This window comes from Schistocerca piceifrons, chromosome 5 (assembly GCF_021461385.2).
Source record: "Schistocerca piceifrons isolate TAMUIC-IGC-003096 chromosome 5, iqSchPice1.1, whole genome shotgun sequence".
In the NCBI taxonomy this organism is placed as follows: Eukaryota; Metazoa; Arthropoda; class Insecta; order Orthoptera; family Acrididae; genus Schistocerca; species Schistocerca piceifrons.
Window position 1 is genome coordinate 466,549,445 of NC_060142.1, and position 22,009 is coordinate 466,571,453.

Consider the following 22,009-nt stretch of genomic DNA (forward strand, 5'->3'; position numbering starts at 1 on the left):
CCATGATCGACTGGAACACTGACGACGAGTATGCCTGTCCTCACATTCTCATGTAGTCCAACATCGGGCCACTGTCACATCCAGATGCCTCCACAAATCTCGACACTACACGATGAGACCTGCCCACCTAGTGTAGACAGACGATCTCTCACGCAAGTATGTGGCCTTTCCGGATTTTTCATAGTGATCACTCAACATCTGAAGCTGTTCATGCCCCTTATACATCCTACAACCCGCGCTAACATCTCTAAATACACACACCACTAGTACATTCTGGTAGACGTTCTACCTGTCATAGAGAGCTGCACCTCTGATCATTTACATACTCGATGGAGGTGTGTAGCATTCAGAGTTACACTGGTATTCGATTCCCCCTTATCGGTGCGTCATTGTTTTTGTCATGCAGTGCATTTCCTTACGAAAGAAAAATAAATGGAAATGAGCGCATGGCATCGTTGGCCGGGAGGCCCCTATTCGGGGAAGTTTGGGCTCCAAATGCAAGTCTTATTTCATTCGACGCCACACTGGGCGACTTGCGCGCAGATGATGAGGACAACACAACACCCAGTCCACGAACGGAGAAAAATCTCCAACCCGGCCAGGAATCGAACCCGGGCTCGCTTGCATGGGAGATGAGCACGTTACCACCGAGCTAAGCAGGCGGACTTCCTTATGAAAAACGCAGGACACAAGACATACAGCGTCTATGACAAATGTAGAATGGAAGTAAAGATGACTGACTTTCTCTGAAAGACGGAGCACTGGTTCAGAGGGGTGCGGCTTGAGAACGGTCCTCTCCGACGGCACGAAGGTCATCCGTCGTGATGCAAGAGAAATTGGCCATCGGCCGCTAACTGGAGCAAGTGGACCGAAACTTGTTGAGCGCCGAGGGGTGCCGCTTCGGTATATATACTGGAGAGCGTCTCAGTGTGGTCACTCGCCTCTCAGTGCGCTCCCCGTAAGCAACATGAAGGTAAGACAGGCGCAGCACAGAAAACACGCGCACCTTACGCACAGTTGGCTACAGAGTCGAATTCCGTATTTCTCAGTTTACAGGTGGCCTTCGGTACACTTTTTCATCGTCACACAGTAAGCAAAACACGTGAAACCGAAATACCAGATGAGATAAGCTACTGGAATGACCACTTTTAACAAATCGTTATTGAAGGAGAGGCACGTCGGAAGGCAGGGCAGCATTCTGTACACATCAAGGTATTGGAATAGGAAAGACTGTTACAAATCTTTTTAGCACTAGATTCAGGTGCTGAGAAAGATGTATACCCGTCTAACACCGAGGGTCTACGACAATAGGGGCGACAGCAACCGACAACGGCCAATTTCACTGGAGTCTTGGGAGCACACGGAACGAGCGTTTGTCTCTTTCAGTAGCAAGCGAGGGCACCATTCGGACCTTCGTAGTAGCCGTTATTGAAAATATTCTTCTCCGATGTAGACTAGCTGTCTTAGTTAGTATCCAACAACTTTCAACTTCCCTTCTGTCCGTATAGCAGTACAAATTCTTTGGTTGGTCTTGCTCTTATTTTTGTTATTCTTCACTACATCTCAGTTCCCTTGTGTTCTCTTTACGTAGATACTGTATTAAGCAGAGTGCAGGTTCATTTTAATGGAGTTCATTTAATGGACATAGTAATTAATACCTAGTATAAACGAGAAACGTACTAATGGTCTTTATGAGTACTGCAACTCTAATTCAGTTTCCCGTTCCTTGTGTGACTCGTCAACAATATAAATGAAACAACAAATATTACTGAGTGAATCGTTGCTTTAACTCTCATTTTCAGTATTAGATTATTTTTTTATTAGTATAATGATTCCTACTTGATTCTGAAGATAGATGATTATAGATTTCCACATATTTATTGAACATTCAGCGCTCTGAGGTGGGCCAGTTCTTGTGACTACTCTGCTGATTCACTACTTTCCGTTCCTCTGTTAATTGCACGCTGAGGGAACTTTGCTTTCAATGCAGACTAATCTACCACCAAAATTTCTTTCTAGCAGTCTACACTACAGTCAGTACAACTGGTTGGTATTGTCGCTTAACTTGAAAATATTACGCCTCATTAACACGCTTTCAAGTTATTTGACAAGATTACAATGTTCATAGACGCTGTTATATATAACTAGATATTATTCACAATTTTGATAAAACCAAAGTATGAAAGCTGTAAATTATATCTCAACGGTAGGCATGTAAAAAGAGTAAGGGTAAAAAAGGACAGCTGTAATAAACGTGCTTACTGTACTAAAACATTTGTTGGCAGGAAGCGTTAATTTGAAGAAACTGTAGACAGAACAGAGAAATACGAATGAAATAAATGAGGCAAGAGACGTAAGCAGTCACATGAAACTACGCGATATGGAGTATACCCTATCAATGGTAAAGCTGATTACATAGGTGGATAGCAGGTGGTGAGATGTGACAACTGATGGTCGAGGCTATCTAATGAGACTCTCATACACCAATTAAAAGTACAGAGTCTTAGGCACACTACTTGTTCAGTGGTAGTCAACGCAAATGAGGATAGGAAGTAGTTAGATGATCAAACTAGTGACCGTCGCAATACGTCACACACAAGCACTCATGGATATCTCGAATCGGTAGATGTACGCAACGCTGTACCGCATGAGCTTCATCACAGTAGTGAATATCTGGCGTGACCAATGATTCAGCGAGTCTTGTTTCAATGTACCGAAAATTAAAAAGTTTCTTTGACAGAAAATAGTTTTCATACTTGCGGTATTAGTGTGTTTCTCGCTCGAGTAGACATTTTATGACGCCACTTAATTCGTGTTGATACACAAACCGCACATATTTTATGTGGATGTGTCATAAATCTACATTTATATTTACAGATACATCATGTGAAAGGAACCACTAAGAAGCAAAAGTAGAAGACAGGTTAGGGAGTTATGTCAGGAAGGGTGTCATAGACAGAGCTTTATCAGAAAAAGAAATATATGAGAATGACCAGATGGAAATTTTATTTTTGTTGGCATCCCCCTTCCCGCAAATTCAAGTCCTTTGACTATGGGTCAGCTGATCCACATAGGAAAGTCAAACCAATATTTTTTTTAAATGCATATTGATCTAACAATAATTGACGAGAATTTTTTTTATCTCGAGAATTATGATAGTATCTGAGAAAATAAGGATATTACGATATTGCAATAACTACAACATATCAAACAGTTGCTGTTCGTTGTCGAAGAAAATAAACAAACCGTAAATGTTTTGAAGGAAAATCTGTGTAATTCGCCACAAACGGACGGTTCAATACGTGTGTACCGATTTTAAACGCTTTAATACAAATTTTTTGTTGTTGTCAGAATTTGCTAGAGAAGAACTTGAAATCTATTCACATGTTTATCAAAGAATGCTTGAATACAGCTATTGACGTACACGTCATCGATATGGGTTACAGGGAATCTGCCACAGAAATAGATATATAGCACAGAATGCATACCGTCAGTCTAATTTTTCACGCTGTTCGATCTAAGAGTTAGTGGGGAACTAGTGGACAAGTGTAGTAGTTAAATAATAGGGACCTGACCGACTGTACACCAAAAAGAGTTCCAATAGTCAGAAGTGGAAAGCTGCCACACACGTTCTTTGTTGTCCACTACTCATAATCTTCAGTGGTTAAAAAAAAGGGAAAAAACATAATATATCTTGAACTATCGAGGTATATTACTCTGATACAACAATTTTTATCCATTTCGTTGTCTATGAAGCATAGGTATGCACAATGCACTGTTTTATCTACCCTGGTAGAATTTCGCAGATTGGCCCTCGTTGACACAGACATGTATCTAGCAATGTCGTAGAATTTTTGTCTTCACTCGTTTCGCAATAATTCTACATACATTTCTTAGAATTGTATTCAAAACACGGTGGTCCCGGCACGTAATAGATAATTTTTCATCATAAGTCGGGTACGCGGTCGACAAATTAAATTACATTTTTATTCATCGCCAAAACGGTCTGGTAATGTCAGTATATGTAGCTCTACTAACCATGCTCCAGCGTGCTCTGCCATATAAAACTGTATTGATCATTTTCTAAATTATAACTATTTTTTGAAAGAATCTGGAGCATTTGAACATTATATTCCATTTTATGGTATATATTAGGCGAAGTCTGACAAATTTCAATGTATGGGTCAGATTACAAAGCATCTTGGTTACACACCTTAAGAAAATACTACAATAAGTGGTGGAACTATAGTAGTATGAGATCATAGTACAGGAACTGAAATGATGTCAGAAGGGATGTTACAATTTTACTACATTATCCTCATCCTGGCCAATCACTTCACTATGTCCCCTTGTTGTAGTATAGGTGACATTTACCGTATTAATTTAGAAATTCTATTTTACTTAACTCGGAGCTCATTTATTCTAATAATTTAAATATGATGCCTTATCAGTGTATAAATATATTTATTATCAATATTTATTAACTAAATTTCTATATTTGGTCAACAGGTTTATGTCCTCCTGAGTACGCTTGTCTTGTCGGTCGTCGCTGAACCGCCAGTCAGCCGCTCGTACCTGCCCCCCAGCTCTGAGTACGGACCTCCCTCGGCCTCCTCTCTCAGCTCTCAGTACGGCGCCCCAGCAGCCAACGGCCTCAGCACGCAGTACGGAGCTTCTGCGCTGACAGGCGCCGCTTTCGGTCGCTCTGGCGCTTCCAGCCAGGGTCCAGCGGCTCGTGTCTCCTCCAGCTTTGGAAGCGCCTCCTCCAGGAGGTTTGGAGCCGGTAGGAGGATCGGCGGTGGTCTCTCCACTCGCTATGGTGCTCCTTCGGCAGCTGGACGTGCAGCTGGCTTTGGAGGACTCGGTCTGTCCACACAGTATGGCGCCCCTTCTTACTCTGGTGACGCGCTCTCCACTCAGTACGGTGCGCCCTCAGGTAATGCTGGAGGCCTGTCTCCAGTCTATGGAGTGACCGGATTCGGCTACGGCCGCGCTGGAGGGCAAGAAGATTCTATGGCCGTAAGTATCTGAATTTACTGATCCAAATATATTTAATTTTTAACTAATATTACTGTTCCTCAGATGGTATAAATCTGATTTTACATGGGAAAGGTCGTGGTAAAACAATAGACATTAAACAATAGACCGAGCAAACTCGAAGTGCATTGGAGGAATTCCGGAAATGATTTAAATTTCAATGGATAGCCGAAGCATTTTATCACTCTCATTCCTTTTTTTGCTGAACTTAAATATTTTGAGGAACATAAAAAGATTCCGAATAACTGCCACGGTTACTTGAGCGTCGCTCAATTCCTTGGCGTCGCTCAATTCCTTTTACTGGCGCAGACCCTACGCTTCTCCCCTGGGTCAGTGTTCCGAATCTTGGTTTCTTTGGCGGCTTTTTACCTCACACATGATGTAACTACTATTAAAGAAATACTGCAAAAGATTGAGGCCTGGGAACGAAAAGGAAGCCGCTGAATGATGTAGTTAAAAGAAGGAAATGAGATAGATTTTGCTAGTAACAACACTTTCTCTCAAAATTGGAAATAGTTCAAGGTTGGAACCTTCTCACACTGGAAAAAATTACTTCAACACGCAGCCAAAGAGCTATCAGCGTGTGAATGTGTTAAACAAATTCAGAAATTTCACAAACGGGAAGCAAAGAGCGATAAAACTTATCCACGCCATAGGTCCAGGGTCATGATTAACAGCGCGTTGTCCTGTATTTACGAAAATCTATACAGGCCGAGTTATAGTGTTTCACCATACAGATTACACAATTTGGTACATTGCTGACATGCATATACAATAATTTAATTATCATCTCTACTCAGCTGTCGTGTTCCAACGGCCAATATTCCCTACTATTAGCATTCGGCTCTTCAAGTCTACACAGGGTGAATCCTCTAAAAGCCGAGCGGTTCTAGGCGCTACAGCCTGGAACCGCGTGACCGCTACGGTCGCAGGTTCGAATCCTGCCTCGGGTATGGATGTGTGTGATGTCCTTAGGTTAGTTAAGTTTAAGTAGTTCTAAGTTCTAGGGGACTGATGACCTCAGAAGTTAAGTCCCATAGTGCTCAGAGCCATTTGAACCATTTTTGAATCCTCTAAAACTTGCACTGTCAATATTGTGAAAATTCGAAGTGCTATTGACGTGCGTTTTTCACAGTCAATGGCTTGTATTGTGAACAAAACAACACATTGTAATAATATTTAAGCAGTGTTTGTTGTGCAAACATACACTTTTTTCAATGCAACAATGCCTATTTCAATCAACAGACAGACTAAAAGCAGAGTAAATTAGACTCTCAGTGATGTTTATTAGAGGACTCTAGTGCGAGTCGTTTACGTGGTATCATATTTTGAAAATTTCTCACACCCACACTTGTACAATGCCTCTCGTAGTATGCACTAAACAACAAGATTCTGAACAGTAAAGAGACAAAAAGCCACCGGCAGCCGCGGTATACGTTTCCAGTCTTGTATGGAACGAGTGCTCCACACCTGCTAGCGTTTTAGCGGCGATGTCCGAGCAGACTGCAGTAATACGTCGTTGTGTATAATCGTGTATAGATGACATGTGCTTGTAGATAGCGCCTTTCTGCTTTCCCACGGAAAAACGTCTACAGGGTCAAATCTGGCGAAAGGGCCGGCCACGGTATAGGTCCTCTACGTCCAGTAAAACAATTTGGAAACAATTCGTGAAGACATTTTGTAGTACTTCGTGCACTATGGGCTGGACAGCCATCATCTTGGTACCACACGATCCTACTAATTTGCAGATGAACGTCTTCTGGTAGCAGTGGAAGATAATCTGTTGGCAAGCTGCGATACTCTTGCGCGTTCAGTGCTCCATCTATGAATAATACGCCTATGAGCTGATGGTTCACTATCCCACACCACACGTTCACACTCCGTGGATGCTGACGTTCCACCTAACTAAGCCAACGGGAGTTGTCAACAGACCAACAGTGCATGTTTCGGTTGTTTACCTCAACAAAAAAAAGGTTCAAATGACTCTGAGGACTATGGGACTTAACTGGATTCGAACCTGCGACCGTAGCGGTCGCGTGGTTTCAGACTGTAGCGCCTAGAACCGCTCGGCCACCCCGGCCGGCTTTACCTGACAATCATTGGTAAATGTGGGTTTATCATCAAACAAGATACTTGATAATTTGGAGTATCCTGTTGTAATGAACATTTACAGAATTTTATACGGTTCCCATACTTGTTTCCATGCCACTCTTGATGGAGAGAGATGTGATAGGTATGGAACCTACGTCGATAATGCGTAGGACACTTACAGGACACTTGCCTGACGCATGCCATTTCTTCGGGTGATTGTGTGGGAGGTAACGTGCAGATCAACTGAAAAAGCTGCAATAACCTTAATTTCCCACCGAGCGAGGTGGAGCAGTGGTTCTGACACTGGACTCGCATTCGAGAGGTGACGGCTCAATTCCGCGTCCGGCCATCCTGATTTAGGTTTTCCGTGATTTCCCTAAATTGCTTTAGTCAAATGCCAGGATGGTTCCTTTGAAAGGGCACTGCCGACTTCCATCCCCATCCTTCTCTAACTCGATGAGACCGATGACATCTCTGTTTGGCCTATTCCACCAAATCAACCATTAATTTTCCCCTTTCCTGTCGTAACTTGTCTAGGTATTACAATACCACTTTCACGTAACTGGTTGAAGAGGTAGATAAATAATTGCCGAGATGGTTGACGTCTATTTTGAAATCTTTCCGCATACACCGTACAAAATGAACTGCATTTTGCCTACACTCTCCATACACCATGCTTGTGACTTTTTGTTCATTCGTAAACACTATGCCCCCCTCAGTACCTACTGCTGGGACTGTTATACACTAGGTACACACAAGCCCACTGCAAGCAAGCATAACAATATCGTACCTACTTTAACGAAATCGGTCGTAATGAATGGGATTGATTTGAAATTTCGTTAAGGAAGAATAATAAAATTTATCTGTTGTTTTTAAGTTAATTTTCTTTCGTGCGAACTTTGTTGTAGAACCACTCTCTTATTTTCGTGTGGTAATAAAAAAATTTTCACTTACTTAATTATTACGTACATTTAAAGAAAAAATAATATTTACGTGAACTCATATGAACTGGTTAAGAATATTAGGTTGAGAATTGGGTCCTTTAAATCATTCGGCCTTGGCATACACTTTCCTGATGCAGTGGATTTTTTGTTAAATATTTTTACTGAATTTTATCCCGGCACTAGCCATAGAACACAAGATTACCTCTATTAGCAGAAAATGTTTTAATTATTGCCAAGCCGACATTTACCACTGATCAAACCTACTTCACTATGCATTTAAGATATTTTGAAAGAACCAAACTGTTTAAATTTCAATGTTAACTAACATTAGCTATCCGCCTACGAATGCACAAACGTATAATTAATTCAAATTTTATCAGCCACCGGATCACTGAAAAAGAAGAACAATTTCTTAATTCACCATTGATTTATTTTTATGCATCTGTTCCCGATTTACGGGTTTGCTATTGTTGGTCGCGGCACAGCCCAGCAACACCGCTAAAAAATGCTGAAAAATTCTTAAAGAAATTTTATAGATGACGTGGGCAAGCTAATTTACATAAATAATTCACACTTTTGATAAACTCTAATATATTTAGATCAAACAACAATACAACTCACATTAATTCGTAACGCATCGTCTAATGGCGGCTAAGTCCAGACAGAGACAAAAGAAGTCTACCCATTCGTAAAAAACTCTTTCACAGTGTCCTACCGCAATGACTTCTGAACAGAGAAGACCAAAGAATACATAATGCATTGTGCTTAAATAGTATTGCTGACTATTAACATTTCTTTGCAAATTGACGATATTATTCTCTTCTGGCAACATATCTCTGCTATCGCAAATACTGACACATTTTACAATCACATAATAAATACAGAAAAAATTCCTATCCTAAATACAGACAAATATTACAACAAAAAATATAAGGAGAATAACAAATGTCTTTTACACCACATTCAGTAATATTTTTGTTCAATGATTACGATATATACAACTTGCCCAGAGCGGCGTATATGGTACAAATAAACTCTTTTTTTTTTTTTTTTTTAATAACGTGAGTTTGCCAGGGAACGTTACATTGCCCCCTGGCAGCATTTGGCAAAGAGTTTTTACACTTTGACACAATGGTGCCAGTAACGTTCTTTACACTTGTATATTTTACGGAATGGCTCTTTTATTTAGTCCCAGGGTTATATAAGTTCATGGCTCCCCCATTTGGGCGTAGGCAAACAGGAAACCTGGGCAAAACTGTGCCGGAGCCCAGCCATCCCAGTTGGTTCATGGTCATTTGAATTAAATGCAGTTATTCATTTGAATTAAATTCAGTTCGTCACAAACGGTTACACAATTACACAATATCACAGTCACATACAGTTCGACTGAAATTTTTTTTTTGTGTGTGATACTATTATTCGTGTGATACACTACAAGGTCACTTGTCCTACGTAGTAAATGTTCAATGTTTATCGAAATGAAGTCATTGACATGTTATTCAGTTTATGTGAACATAAAAAAAATCAATAATGCTGTATTTGGTGAGCGGTGCGGAGTGATTGTTGAGCGGCGCTCGGCGCGGCGCGCTGACTCCGTGTAGGTCACCGCCCCCGGCGTTGACAGCTACGGCGCGGAGGGGCGTGGCTGTCTGTCTGGTCTGCTACGGGCTGCTGCGGCCGCTGCATAGCTGATGTAGCCGGATGCGCGTTGGATATCCGCTCGCCCGTGCGACGTTTTCTTGCAGTGCTCCAGAAAGCATGCAACAAGTTCAGAAACAGTGTACTATCCTTATAGGCATTTTTCCTGCTGTGGGAAAGAACGCACACAGTTAGTGGCAGTTATTACTCAGTAGGCCTTCACTAGTCTGGTTTGTACAATATTTCGTTGTCACCGTAACACGTTTTATGGGCACACAATATTTTTCACCATGTCATGACTTGTCATTAGTCACACGCAAGTTTTCACCTTAGGACAAAATGTATCTTCGTAGTCAATGCGCTTTCCTAGCGTCCCTTGACACACAAAGAGTTAAAGTTTGACACTAGCTTGATCCACCGTCCGTTATCGGTTCACTGTTCGTGTCGTGCTAGTTCCTTGTCCACTTGCACACACGGCGATGATACAGTTTTTTATCACTTATACACAACTATTCCGTGACGTATTGCTGCAGGTTTAACAGTCACTGTCTGTCTCTGCCGCACAATACCGCACTTTTGTTTAAGTTCCTTTAATTTTATTTACAATGTCCGCTGTGCAATTTTTTTTTTGTAATAGCACATTCGTAACTCTTTACCAAGGTGTGATATTTGCGTACATGGTAACAAAATATTAAAATTTGGTATTAGTTTGCCCAAAAGTCATCTATATTCGTGTTCGAGTAGATTTTATTTGTGCGTTCCAGCCGGATTCAGGCATATTGTTCAATAACTCCTTTGAACTCATGTCACACTTTACTATCAACGTCCTACGTAACTACAGTGTAGTCTCTGTAGGCAAAAATTGACTTGGACTGTATCTGGCTAGCTCTTTTTTACTGTTTGAATCTGCACATGCTTCAATTGAAGCTTCTTTGTGCGTAACTTTGCATTACATAAATTTGCAACAAGTTTGCCTCCCGTGGTGCCCTCGGGTCACTACTGGGTGCATTATTTTCTCTAATAACATTGGTTAGATAATAAAGTTCTCAGGGCCTCATATTATTGATATTATTCTGGGTTCGAATCTGTCAATCTGACAGCTACACATATATACATACATACACATAATAGAGAAGATTGTGCCAAGAAATATTTCAAATTTGGGCACATAGAAAATTATGTAGTACACTAACTAATCATTACTAAAATGTTCTTTTTGATTGAACTCTGTCACAGCTTAACACTACAAATAATTGCACTAATCAGATTATCTGTGCAAACATTTAGAGCATGTTCTAGATAACACAAATTAAAAGAGTACATAACACAAATATCCATACACATGAGAAAGTCAATCATATTCTTATAACTAAACACTTCTACACTAGTACATTATCTCTAAAGATCACACATCATTAATGTTCATTATTTACAAAAGAATGGTGTCCACATAGGACCATTAGTCTTTTACTGTAGGAATGCTTTTACATCCTTACGCGGATACAGTCCCCGTACTCTCCCTGAGTGGGGATCTGCTAAGAGATAGCTACACTCATGTGGCACACTTACTACTCTAAAAGGTCCATTGTACACCAATTGCCACTTGCTATTCTGTTTCAAGGATGCCGAGGACTTAGGATGATTGCGTAAGAGTACCAAGTCCCCAACACTAAATTTTTGGTTATTCGTCACATGTCGATTATATTTTTCTTTCCTTTTCTGAGCGCACCTGGTAAGGTTGCACCCTGCTTTTCTTATCTTCTCTTCCTTAGGCTCAGGAATGACTGGGACCTTAGGCAAAGGTGCCAGCCACTCATTCAAAACTCTATTATTATTCATTATAATCTCGTTTGGTGGATACCCCGTAGAAGCATGCGGGGTTGCGTTGTGAACTTCTACAAACTTAGGTATCAGATCTGGCCATCTTGTGTGTTTATATGCAATGTATAACCTGAAAAATTTATTTAACTCTCCAAATGTTCTCTCTACTAAACTTGCTTGTGTGTGAAAACGGGAAATTAGTATACGCTTTATATCTTGTTCATGTAAATAGTTTTTCCAGGTATGGCCTGTAAAATAGGAAGCATTATCCGATATTATCGCTTCAGGCTTACCCACTTGTGTAAAATATTCCTTCCCTAACCATTTAACTATTCCACGAGCAGTGGCTGATTTAAGGCAGTATATTTTTAAATATTTAGAGAAAAGGTCATACACCGCTAAAATGTACTTCAATCCACCCCTGGCTCGTGGGTAGGGTCCTGCTATGTCTATAGATACTAACTGAAGTGGTCGATGAGGCACTATAGGATGCAGTTCAAACCTTGTGGACTTATTTTGAAACTTAGCTTTTTGGCACAGAGGACAAGTCCTGATAATGGTGCGAGTCTGCTGGCCTATCCCCTTAAAATAACAGAATTTGGACAAAATCCTTATTGTCTTGCCTATCCCAGCGTGACCCCATGCTAAATGCGTGTGCCACACTACAGCTGGGATAGCCTGTTGTGGTATACACACGACTCCATGGTCATTTGACACACCTGTTTTATAATACAGAATATTATCTACTATTTTGAAATTCTGAACACTTTTAAGATTGGTTCCTTCTTTAATTTTACTAATGATATCTCGCCAAATCGGATCAGTTTCCTGCAATATGGACATATTTTTACACATATGTAAAAAGTCCCTCCTATGTACCTTATCTTGTACTAATAGTATTCGATATTCCTCCGATTGTCCCAAAATATTTGACATTGAGGATTGCCCTAGTGGAAGCCTCGACAAGGCGTCTGCTACAACATTATCTTGTCCTTTAAGGTACATGATTTTAATTTTATATTCCTGTAATGCTAACCTCCATCTTAGCAAGCGGGTATGGTATAATTTGCAAGTCATTAAATAGCTCAAAGCCTGGTGGTCACTGAATACTTTGACTTCTTTACCATAGATGTAATAGTTAAATTTCTTTACCGCCCAAACCACTGCAAGAGCCTCTAATTCGGTAGCGGAATATGCTCTCTCGCAGCTGTTTAGTGTGCGGCTGGCAAATCCGATTACATTGATTGTTGTGGGGTCGTTGCTCCTGTCCCACTGAAATAAACACGCGCCCAGACCGTATGAACACGAATCTGTCGCTATACAAAAATCTTTTGTCATGTCTGGGTGTCGCAGTATGTTTGCGTTCACCAAGGCATTTTTGATAGCGTCAAATGCGTGTTGACATTCTTCTGTCCACACCCAGTGCGCATTTTTACGCAACAGGCTCAATAAAGATTCGTTATTCATTAATTGGTTTGGAACAAACCGTCTAAAAAAAGATGCTAGACCTATAAATGCTTTGAGCTGTTTCTTAGTTCTCGGACTAGGAAACCCACGAATTACATCAAGTTTTTTGCTGTCAGGCTTGATGCCTTGTGGTGTTATTATGTGACCTAGAAATTTAATCTGATTACGTCCAAATTTGGATTTATCAAGATTCGCTGTTACTCCCGCTTGCTTAAACCTTTCTAAGACTTTACTCAGTAGTTCTACGTGCTCCTCCCAGGTGGCAGTGGCAATCACTAGATCGTCTACATACACTGTTACCCTTTGCAGCAAATCCGGACCTAAAACCGCGTCGAGGGCTGTTATAAAAACTCCTGCACTTACATTTAGGCCGAAAGGTAGTACCCTAAATTGGTAGCTCCTTCCCCCAAATATAAATGCAGTATATTTCCTCGACTCGGGTGTGAGCAGGATTTGCCAGAAAGAACTTCTCATATCAATAGATGTCAAATATTGCACTCCATGAAATTTTTGAATTTGCTCATCAAGATTTTCCGGATGAGTCCTAACAGGTACAATAATTTCATTTATGTCTCTCGCATCTAGTACTAACCGTACCTGTCCGTCTGCTTTTGCTACCGCCACCAAAGGACTACTATAAGGGGACAAAGACGGTTCTATTATTCCCCACTCGATCAGTTTTCTTATTTCTTTAGCTACTATTTCCTTCTTGGACCAAGGAATGGAGTATGAGGCTCGACAGTAGGTTTTGTGAGGCTTTACCTCGATATTGTACTGATATCCCTTAACAATTCCTGGTCGTTCTGAAAATACATCTGCATAATTAGATAATAACTGTACCAAATCCTGCTGTTGCATAGAGTTCAAATTTTCGGACTGTGATACTTTGTTCACAAGTGCGTCCACATTTGCTTTTAATTGATCATCTTGTACGTCAGGATAATAGAGATTCTGACCTAGACAATGATTGTCTAAATGTAGTATCCACTGATTCCTACACCTTATGTTAATAGCGTTACAATTAGGTACAGGTACCTCTTCAGATCTGAGCATGGACAATTCTATTCTCCTACCAGCATTCATCAAGCTTAATTTTCCCCGAGAAAGGTCGATTATTGCGTCCCTTTCTCTTAAAAAATCTACCCCCAAAATGCAGGCTACCTTTAAACCCTTTACTACCAGGAATGAGCACGCTATGGCTTCATCCCCTACATACATCTCTACCCGCACTTGGAGTTTAATTATTTGTCGCTGTGCACTTATGGCTCCAGTGACTTTACAATTATTCACGGGAAAAGTCAGCATACGCCTTTCCTTCCCCAGTACTTTGAATAAGTCCATACTCATAACACTGACAGTAGCACCTGTATCTACGACCGCTTGCACATCAATATTGTTAATTTTGATCTCTATTATCGCTTGTACTTTGTCTTTGTGCTCCTTTATGCACGTGGATGGTTCAGTTATTAATTCATCTCCCATCTGTACCCCGTCATTATACCTAAGGATACAGATTTTGTTCGGTGTTTTGTTCTGTGTCGGGCTGCTCTCACTCCAAACCTCAGCCGACGATGGAGAGCGTATCTCGGCTGCATCTAGTTTGTTGAATTATTGCTAGTGGATGGGCGTGGCTGCTCTGTGCCACTGACCTCCACTATGTGCACGTTGTGTTGCGTCGGCCGCCACGGTTGCGCAATTGGCGCATTTTGTGGTGGCGGTCGGTTATTGTCATATCTATCACTGTTTTGCCGGTCCGGACTGGGCCTCTGGTTCTGCGGCCAAGTTCGGTTTGCATCATTATAAGTATTAGTGTTGCCTGGCCCCCTGGCATTTTTCCATCTATTATTGCTTGGTGGGCCTGTCTCATACCGGTCATCGAACCTCCTTTTCCGGTCATTATTCACCGGCGGACTATTGCCGTTCCGGTCTCTACCTCTATTTCCGTTTTGTGCATACTCCTGTCTCCTATTATTACCTCCGCCGTTTCCATTACTTGGTGGAGGCGTGTTATTTCTACCATTTCTATAACCATTTCCGTTACTTCTAGCCTTTTCAGAGGCTGCCTTAACGTCCTCCTGAATCAGGTCAATTGAGTCCAGAACAGACAAGAAATGTTCCATATCATTTTCAGGCACGTGTATAAGTTTTTCCTTTACATGTATCGGCAAGTGTGATTTCAAAAGCCTGATCAAATCCCGGGATGAAATCTGTTCGTCCCAGTAACGGGTCTTATTAATGTACTTCTCGAAATATTTTCGCAAATTGCCTAGTCGTGGAGAATACGGCTCTGGATTATATACCTCCTTCCGTAATCTCTCCTGGATACATGTTGACCAATATTTGGCCAAGAATGCTTTTTCAAATTGCTCATATGTATCACAACTGTCAGCTGCTTCGGTTGCCCATAATGCAGCATCTCCTTGTATGTAAGACATAACGAACTGTATTTTCTGGGTATGACTCCAAACGCTAGGCAAAAGTTTCTAAATCCCTTGATAAACACTACAGGGTGAACAGATTTCTTCTCCGTTGCAAAGATCTGAAACTGTCGGTTCCTAATCAAGCTTTCTTCAATCACTACTTTGGAATGACATTTATTTGTTTCGCTTACATTGGTTGCCTGTTCTGTCTCGCAGTCGCAATTTTTTACTGCAGTATTTATATGCCTATCATTGTTGGACCTGGCTGGCGTGACATACGCCCGTGCCTCGTCATGCCGCAAGCTAAGCTCCATCTCGGCAAGACGACGGTCCACACTCCGCTGCCACAGCGGAATGTCTTTGTGCACTATCCTTTTTAGATCTTGCACATCCGCACTTGAGCCCACATCTCTGGCCTCAATTGCGGCGTGCACTTTCTGATCTATTTCTTTTATGACTTCATTTTCTACTTTGTGCACTTGTTCGATCACTTTGTTCTCAATTACTTGAGTTGTGTCAATTTCTAGTTGTTCGACCCTATTAGTCAGGACACTGATTTCCTCTACTATATTGGCGTTAGCCACTTGAACACTATCTATTCTTTCGCTTAATTCTTGCACCGTTTTGGGTATGGTTTCATATTTTTGTTTCAAACTAACAATCTCACTTTGCATAACTTCTAAAGTTTGCATCAACTGCAAGTCCCTCTCATGCAGGCGTCGGTCACGCTCTGCTTGTTTAGCATCACGTTCTCTATCGCGCTCTGCTTGTTTGGCAAATTCAGCTACCAATCTCTGGTCACGCTCTGCTTGTTCAGCATCACGTTCTCTATCGCGTTCTGCTTGCATACATGCAAATTCAGCTACCAATCTCTGGTCACGCTCTGCTTGTTCAGCATCACGTTCTCTATCGCGTTCTGCTTGTTTAGCATCACGTTCTCTATCGCGTTCTGCTTGTTTAGCATCACGTTCTCTATCACGCTCTGCTTGCACACGTACAAATTCAGCTTGGAAATTGAGCATGCGCTCGAACATAACTCTTAATGATTGCACTTCTGACACCTCACCACTCTCTGGTCCGTGTCCAGTGCTTGCGGATGGCACAGTATTTCCGCTATCAACTGAATCACTGGGTGGCAATGGCAACATTTCTTGTCCTTCTGCCCCCAGATTCTCACATTGTACTTCCTGAACTACGTCACTAACATTACTTTGTGTCCCACTTTCCAACTCGGTATCACTACTTACTGACTGTTGCTCATTATCCATGTTGATATCCTTCTGACTACGCAATCTAACCATAGTAAACAAAAGAAATAAAATCTGAACTAAATATCCTAACACTCAGGTTTCACTGACATAATCACACAAGAAATGGACATTAACTAATACACACTTACTATATACTACAATGACTAACTACCTAAATGTCCTGTTATTTTAAAACAATTTACTAACAACAAGCACACCACTAATGATCCGAGAACACCGCACTGAGGCTACTTTACTACCCACAGCACAACTACACTGTAGCTTTACCTTTTGGTGATCTATCTTGGGTGCAGCTGCCCCCTGATATTGTGGTAGGTAATTAATTTTTCGAAATATTGAGCTCTCTTCTTCAGCTTGCCTCTGGGTACATAGTGTTCTCATGCAAAAAATCATACACAGGTATTACCACACAATATTGGTTATGCAATACATACAATACATAGAAAAATTATTAAATGTTCTGCAACAAAGTTCGACTATATTAATTCCCTAGCTATCTCACGGGTATTTAGTGGCCACTGCATATTCGAGCCCCACGTTGGGCGCCAATTTAACGAAATCGGTCGTAATGAATGGGATTGATTTGAAATTTCGTTAAAGAAGAATAATAAAATTTATCTGTTGTTTTTAAGTTAATTTTCTTTCGTGCGAACTTTGTTGTAGAACCACTCTCTTATTTTCGTGTGGTAATAAAAAAATTTTCACTTACTTAATTATTACGTACATTTAAAGAAAAAATAATATTTACGTGAACTCATATGAACTGGTTAAGAATATTAGGTTGAGAATTGGGTCCTTTAAATCATTCGGCCTTGGCATACACTTTCCTGATGCAGTGGATTTTTTGTTAAATATTTTTACTGAATTTTATCCCGGCACTAGCCATAGAACACAAGATTACCTCTATTAGCAGAAAATGTTTTAATTATTGCCAAGCCGACATTTACCACTGATCAAACCTACTTCACTATGCATTTAAGATATTTTGAAAGAACCAAACTGTTTAAAGTTCAATGTTAACTAACATTAGCTATCCGCCTACGAATGCACAAACGTATAATTAATTCAAATTTTATCAGCCACCGGATCACTGAAAAAGAAGAACAATTTCTTAATTCACCATTGATTTATTTTTATGCATCTGTTCCCGATTTACGGGTTTGCTATTGTTGGTCGCGGCACAGCCCAGCAACACCGCTAAAAAATGCTGAAAAATTCTTAAAGAAATTTTATAGATGACGTGGGCAAGCTAATTTACATAAATAATTCACACTTTTGATAAACTCTAATATATTTAGATCAAACAACAATACAAATCACATTAATTCGTAACGCATCGTCTAATGGCGGCTAAGTCCAGACAGAGACAAAAGAAGTCTACCCATTCGTAAAAAACTCTTTCACAGTGTCCTACCGCAATGACTTCTGAACAGAGAAGACCAAAGAATACATAATGCATTGTGCTTAAATAGTATTGCTGACTATTAACATTTCTTTGCAAATTGACGATATTATTCTCTTCTGGCAACATATCTCTGCTATCGCAAATACTGACACATTTTACAATCACATAATAAATACAGAAAAAATTCCTATCCCAAATACAGACAAATATTACAACAAAAAATATAAGGAGAATAACAAATGTCTTTTACACCACATTCAGTAATATTTTTGTTCAATGATTACGATATATACAACTTGCCCCTTTTTTTTTTTTTTTTTTTATAACGTGAGTTTGCCAGGGAACGTTACACTACCAGGTACGCAGTGTCGGTATGGAAATTTTTCAAAGTACGACATCTTGACAACGACTCCCACTATAATCTTGCAAAAAATGCCATTGACATTCTAATTTACCTGCTTTTAATTCGTCAATGTCAATAGGATTTGTTGTAATTTAAAAAGTGAAGTGTATTCTTGCACAAAAAATATACTTTGTGACTATTATCACAATCCGTTTAGTTGCTAACAGTACGAGTCCCTGACTGCCAATTCCTTCTGTGACAACCGCACGTCAATAGCACTTTCCAGTTCCGCAATATTTGCGGTGCTACTTTTAAGTGATTCACCCAGTTTATCCTTCTATGAGACCGAGTGCAAGTGCAAACACCGAAATTACAAATGATTTGAGATCTATTATCGAAGTGCAGTTGATCTATTAACGATCTTACCCACTCATCTTGATTTCCTATTGGCTTAAAGAACATGTTAACTTGTAATCGACAGCACTGCTTTGTGACATTATAAAACATTTCGATACCTCACCCATTAAGCATCAAAAGCCCATGCCACGTTGAATGTCTCTCGCACTAGGCCATGAAGCTTCCACAACGTTCTAGAAACACACAGCCTTCTGAGCACCGAATATCTGATCCTCCAAAGTGGCTACGTACGCTTAAGACAGGTTCATCAGACAGTAGTGGCCCGCAGCATTTGTTGTGTTAAGTTCCGTGCATATCTGTATCTGTCGACCCGTATGCTCTTCTAAACTCTATTCGTTGCGAATGATAGACTAGTTTACAAAGCTACAGTGCACTTCCTCAACCACATCTCCCTGTGGGAGAAGTGTTTTGTACTCTGTTATACTTAGGTGAAGCCTCTAAAAGAATATTACTCTCACAAATTTAACTCGAAGGAAAAAATATTTAAGCCAGTGGAGCAAAAAACCACTAATATAAAATTAATAGTAGGCGTAGTTACTACACCACTACTGTGATTAAAGTGAGCTCAAAATAGGCTGGAGAAGTGGCACAGGGTATTTACTTTGGGGAAACTAAATGCAGAATCACTTCTGGATGTCATTATTTAGTGTATCCCATTCATACCAAATCGTATGAGACGTTAAACATTTGCAGAGGGAAAATTTGCAAAATTATTTCAATAAAACGTGGGTTATCGTAATGAAACAACCAACTTTCATAGTAACACGTTCGTGCGAGAAAAGGCCACCTCAAAGAAGGATACAGTATGTAGTCTTATATTTCGGTTTAGTATCCTGTCACCAATGAAATCATTACAGATGAAGCTCAAGTGCTAAAAGAAAAAAAATGGAAACAGAAATCAACGGTGCCCATTTCGAAGTAGACACACGGAAATTCACTTTGATCAATATATGGAAATTTATCCAAATAGCCCAAGGGGTATTTGAATGCTGATCGGATAGAAGAAAACTTTCACTTGACTCACATTTTGCAGTTTTCAGCTGAATTTTAGAAAACCGATTTCATATGGCATATATCCCACCAGTTAATGAAGAAAAAGGCCTTTGACACGAAAAATCAGTTTGTAGCTAGTTCATAGTGTCTCTACGACAATCGAAGTGTCTGCAAGACAGCGAGAGTGTTATTCATTTATCTTCATAAATGTTAGGAGAAATAAAAGTAAATTAATGATGCCTTTCAGTTTCGAGCTGTGACGAAGTCTGGAGATGTAAGGTGAATGTACAACAGAGAAGTCATTTTTATACTTGGTACATGAAGAAAAAGGTATAGTCCAGTAATTTTCTTCGTTTAGTAGGGTTTGTTTACTGGAGAGATGCGCAGTTGCCGTGTTTCTATAGTCATATTTGCGGTTCTTATTCAATCTATATTTTCAGTTTGCAATTTTTGGTTGGATTATCGTTTCAGAGAGAGCTTACATTAATTTCTAAAGCTGATATTTGCTAGGAAATCAGTTCTTAATGATTATTCCGTGGGAGACGCATAGTTTCTTATAAGATACCAAAATTGATGGTTTACATGTTCTTTTATTTTTGGCCGTAGGAAAATCGCTCCGTATTGTGAAATAAATGCATATTAGATTGCGTTAGTTTTTCAAGAAACGCCGGTTCCTTTCTAGACTCAGATGTAGTAGCCTATACCATATTTCTCAAGATTTTAGATGATATATTTTTGTCCTTATCGAACATGTTACAATAAGGCACGTATAAAACTGTACTGCTATTTTTAAGTATCTTCTGCTTTCTATTGTGAGGTTATTGACAGAAGCAGAGGAAGCTTATATAATTCTTTCAGATAATTCGAAATTAATTTAGTTAAGATGAATTCCCTGACATCAGCTACATTAGGTATAGGTGTACTATACCAGAGGTGTTCAACCCATGGGCCACATGTGGCCCAAAGTAAGTAGCAATCCAGCCCTTGAATCAGCGTCTATCACAAAATCGGAAAAAATTCGGTCTATGTAAAGTTATGACCGTCCCTTTCCGTCCTCTATTTTTTGTTCAGTGTGTTAATGTTAAGTATTATACGAGCGGCCAAAAATACTCGTACTCTTCCAACGTGGCTCACCTAAGCTAAAAAGTTGCACACCCCTGTACTAAGCAATAGTAACGTATGGAAATTTGTACCAGACCCAGATTCGAACCTGTATTTTCCACTTAACGGTGAGCAGTCTCCTTAATCACTCCAGTTACCTGTGCATGCTCCCTGGATCGACCCAAACTTTTCCTGTCACACTGTCTACATCGTTATATCATAGTTCAGTATCAGATAAATGAAACTTACCTCCATTTTAGGATTGTGACAGATGATTATCAAAGACCCTATAACCTGTGGATAGTTCAGTATTGGGTCAACGAAACAAGTAGTTATAGTTTATGTACCTGGTAGTGCTATACATGAGTCTTTGTTGATGCCAAAGGAGCCGGCCAACTACGAGTTCAGCTACTCGGTGCAGGACGGCGAGACGCTGAGTGACTTTGGACAAGAGGAGTCCAGGCAGGGGGAGAGCGCCCAGGGCCAGTACCGTGTGCTGCTGCCTGACGGCCGCAAGCAGATCGTCTCCTACCAGGCGGACGAGGGCGGCTACAGGCCCACCGTAGAGTACCAGGACACCGGACTCACCGCCTATTCCACCGGCGGATACGGCTACGGCAGAGGGCGCGCCGGAGCTGGAGCTGGAAATGGTGGATACCAATACAGACGATGATGCTCAGTTGTTTTGGCTCTATCAGGACGAAATTCTCATAGACATACATTATTTATTTTAGATTTTTTGTTATCTAATTTCTAGTGATTTTCTGAGCTTATCACATACTTCCCAACTGCTCAAACATCTACATGCGAATGATTTTTGTACCTTGATAATCGTAAATAAAATGAATTTTAATAATAATAATAATACTATTTTTCTTACTTTCATATTCCATTAATGTGCCTACTAGTCATGACTGATTGCTTTCCTTGCATGAAAGGAGCAAAGATAGAACATGAATATACAACAGTTTTAAAGAAATAATCTACTTTTCTGTCGTTCTTATTTACTCCTAATTCTTGATTTTAATCTCTGTTCATTTTATACGTATAGAATGCATATT

The 22,009-nt window shown here is 40.3% G+C and overlaps 1 protein-coding gene across 1 annotated transcript; it reads left to right on the forward strand.

Annotated features, from left to right (window-relative positions):
- Positions 1-948: 948 nt before the first annotated feature.
- LOC124798631 (pro-resilin-like) lies at positions 949-21,808 on the forward strand. The gene is made up of 3 exons (XM_047262111.1): positions 949-973; positions 4,510-5,019; positions 21,334-21,808. Exons 1-3 carry the CDS (start codon positions 968-970, stop codon positions 21,619-21,621), a joined length of 804 nt encoding a protein of 267 aa, XP_047118067.1. The 5' UTR covers positions 949-967; the 3' UTR covers positions 21,622-21,808.
- The last annotated feature ends 201 nt before the right edge of the window (positions 21,809-22,009 follow it).